Source organism: Penaeus vannamei, chromosome 19, assembly GCF_042767895.1.
Source record: "Penaeus vannamei isolate JL-2024 chromosome 19, ASM4276789v1, whole genome shotgun sequence".
NCBI classification, from domain to species: Eukaryota; Metazoa; Arthropoda; class Malacostraca; order Decapoda; family Penaeidae; genus Penaeus; species Penaeus vannamei.
The window spans coordinates 15,323,010-15,325,509 of record NC_091567.1 but is presented as its reverse complement, the minus strand read 5'-3'; the positions used below and the strand labels follow the sequence as shown (position 1 = coordinate 15,325,509).

Below are 2,500 nucleotides of genomic sequence, written 5' to 3'. Positions count from 1 at the left end.
TCGGGGTGCCCTGGGAACGACAGAGAAAACGCGTTAAAGACAACACAAAACAGGAAATGAGAAAGGGAAGAATAGCTTCAAAATGAAAGAAAAAATGTTTGTTATGAAATATCCGTGAAGTTCAAATGTTGAGTTCCTGACAAAGGTTATTGTGACATATAGGAAAAGGAATGTATAAGAACGAGATTTCCATAATGTGAAGCATGTATTTACATTTTCTGTTATGTATGTTCATCAGACTTAATAGCATGGATTGCGACATTATATATACATACAACCTCACTCATATTTTTACAACCTAAGAAGGAGAATTAACTTAAATATGAAATCTATTTCTCAAGACCAACGGCCATTTTCTTTCTAACATTTCTCTCTCTTTGACGATGCAAACAGCCAAATCATAACGTAACACATTTTGACAAAAAAAAAAAGAAAAAAAAAGAAAAAAAGAAAAACAAGAAACACTTAAAGGCATATAACGAGGATCTTAAAAGTCACGGATTATTAAAACATTACGCAAGAATGAAGAAAAACGTTGGAAGAGGAGAGTGACAGAAAATGGGTTGAGGCCAAAGAGAGCGAAGGGCAGAGAGGCAAATAGGAGGTAAGCGAAAGTGGATGGAAAAGAGGGCAAAGTGAAAGACGGAAAGATAAGATAAAGGGGGGAGAGTAAGAAAGGACGAAAGAGAGAGAGAGAAGAAAAATGATAGGGTGAGTGTAAGCGCGCGAGCGCACGCGTGTGTGACAGACAGACAGAGAGTGAGAGCAAGAGACAGAGAAACGAACAGTATTAGAGAAGAGCAAACAGAGAGGAGAAAGGAAAAAAAGGCGTGAAAAGAAAATGAGAAAGAGAAAGATATCGAGACAGAAAAAGAGAGAGGGGGAGAGAATGACAAAGAAAAGGAAGCGGTGAAACGAGAAATAAAAGGAAGACGATAAGATAAGGAGGGTTGATTTTTGATTTGGCAATAAAAAAAACACTCAAGAAACAGGAACTAAGAGAAAGATAGCGAAGAGAAAACGAAATACGAGGACGAAATGCGAAGCGAAGAAGGAAGGGAGAAGATGAGAAGGAGATCAGTGATAAACAAGGGGAAAGGAAAGCGAATATGGGCGAAGAAAGAAGGTCAGAATAAGGTGAGTAACATGAGAAGCGAAGAATTAAGATAAGTAGATGAAATAGATAAGTAAATAAATCATAAAACATATAACAGACATATTAACTAATGACATGGGGCAAAAACAAAAAAAATGAGAGATAAGATAAAAGACTACCAAACGCATATTAATAATGATAATGATAATAATAGTAATAATAATAATAATAATAATAATAATAATAATAATAATAATAATAATAATAATAAAAACAACAATAACAGCAACAGCAACAACAACAACAACAACAACAACAACAACAACAACAACAACAACAACAGCAACAACAATGATAACAATAATGATAATTTCCATCATCACCATAATCGTAAAATGATAAATAAATAACTGAAAAAAATTAAAAATATCAGAAAACGGATAACAAAGGAAAACGTTTTTTTTCAGATTCCGCGAACACGAGACGGAAAAACAACAAAGAAAAACAAGGACAAACACCCTCCCCCGCCCACGTTCCCAGGACCAAGCTGACCTCGGGGCAGAACGTAAGCCGCCGCTGACCCAGCATAACCCGACAGAATCTGATTGTCCACGCTTGAGACGAATTAAAAAAAAAAAGAGAGAAATTCCCATATCTCTCCCATTCCCACGTACCTATGACTAGCGATTCCCATTCCTGAGTTAAAAAGTGGGAACTTTTATAGCGATTAAACCCTACATTAATCCGATCATCAAAAGAAGAGACTTCATTTATAATACTACCACTGTTGTACGTATTCGCACTCTGCTTTGGTGAATATACTCGGGGTGCGTATAAGGACATTAGACTACCCCAACGAAGGCCCACAACGTCGCTTAATATCGGACCGCGCGGGGCTTCACGCTGCGGAGTCGAGGGTGCCGCGAGGGTCAGGACTTCGAGGACGTTTGGAAGAGGCGCGCTTGCCGTGGCGTCGGAAGGGGGGTCGCCTGCCCACCCTGCGGCTGCCTTGCGGGGGATTAAGGGGAATTATGCAGGGAAGGTGATATTGGATCCGCCATTGATCCGGCGGGGGTGGACAACCATCACGCACACAAGGAAACAGAAACAAATACGTGCGAGAGAGATAGACACATATATAAATAGATAGAGATACAAAGTTAGATAGATAGAGATAGATAGAGAGAGAGAAAGAGAGAGAGAGAGAGAGAGAGAGAGAGAGAGAGAGAGAGAGAGAGAGAGAGACAGAGAGAGAGAGAGAGAGAGAGAGAGAAAGAAAGGGAGGGAGGGAATTAGACTGAAAGAAAGACATATCAAAACACTGCATTAGAGCAAGAAAGAGATGTCTGCGCAGTCAACCCACACAGATATATAAAATATATAAGTGTATTCATGAAAATAATA

At 39.0% G+C, this 2,500-nt stretch overlaps 1 protein-coding gene across 4 annotated transcripts in view; it reads right to left on the bottom strand.

Moving 5' to 3' along the window:
• bark (protein bark beetle) overlaps positions 1-2,500 on the bottom strand; it is an 87,691-nt gene that overhangs the window by 55,231 nt on the left and 29,960 nt on the right. For all 4 annotated transcript variants that reach the window (XM_070133974.1, XM_070133976.1, XM_070133977.1 and 1 more), the window contains exon 2: positions 1-10. This exon is cut by the window's left edge and continues 151 nt beyond it. In XM_070133974.1, coding sequence (XP_069990075.1) covers positions 1-10 — 10 coding nt within the window. The remainder of the gene's footprint in view (positions 11-2,500) is intronic.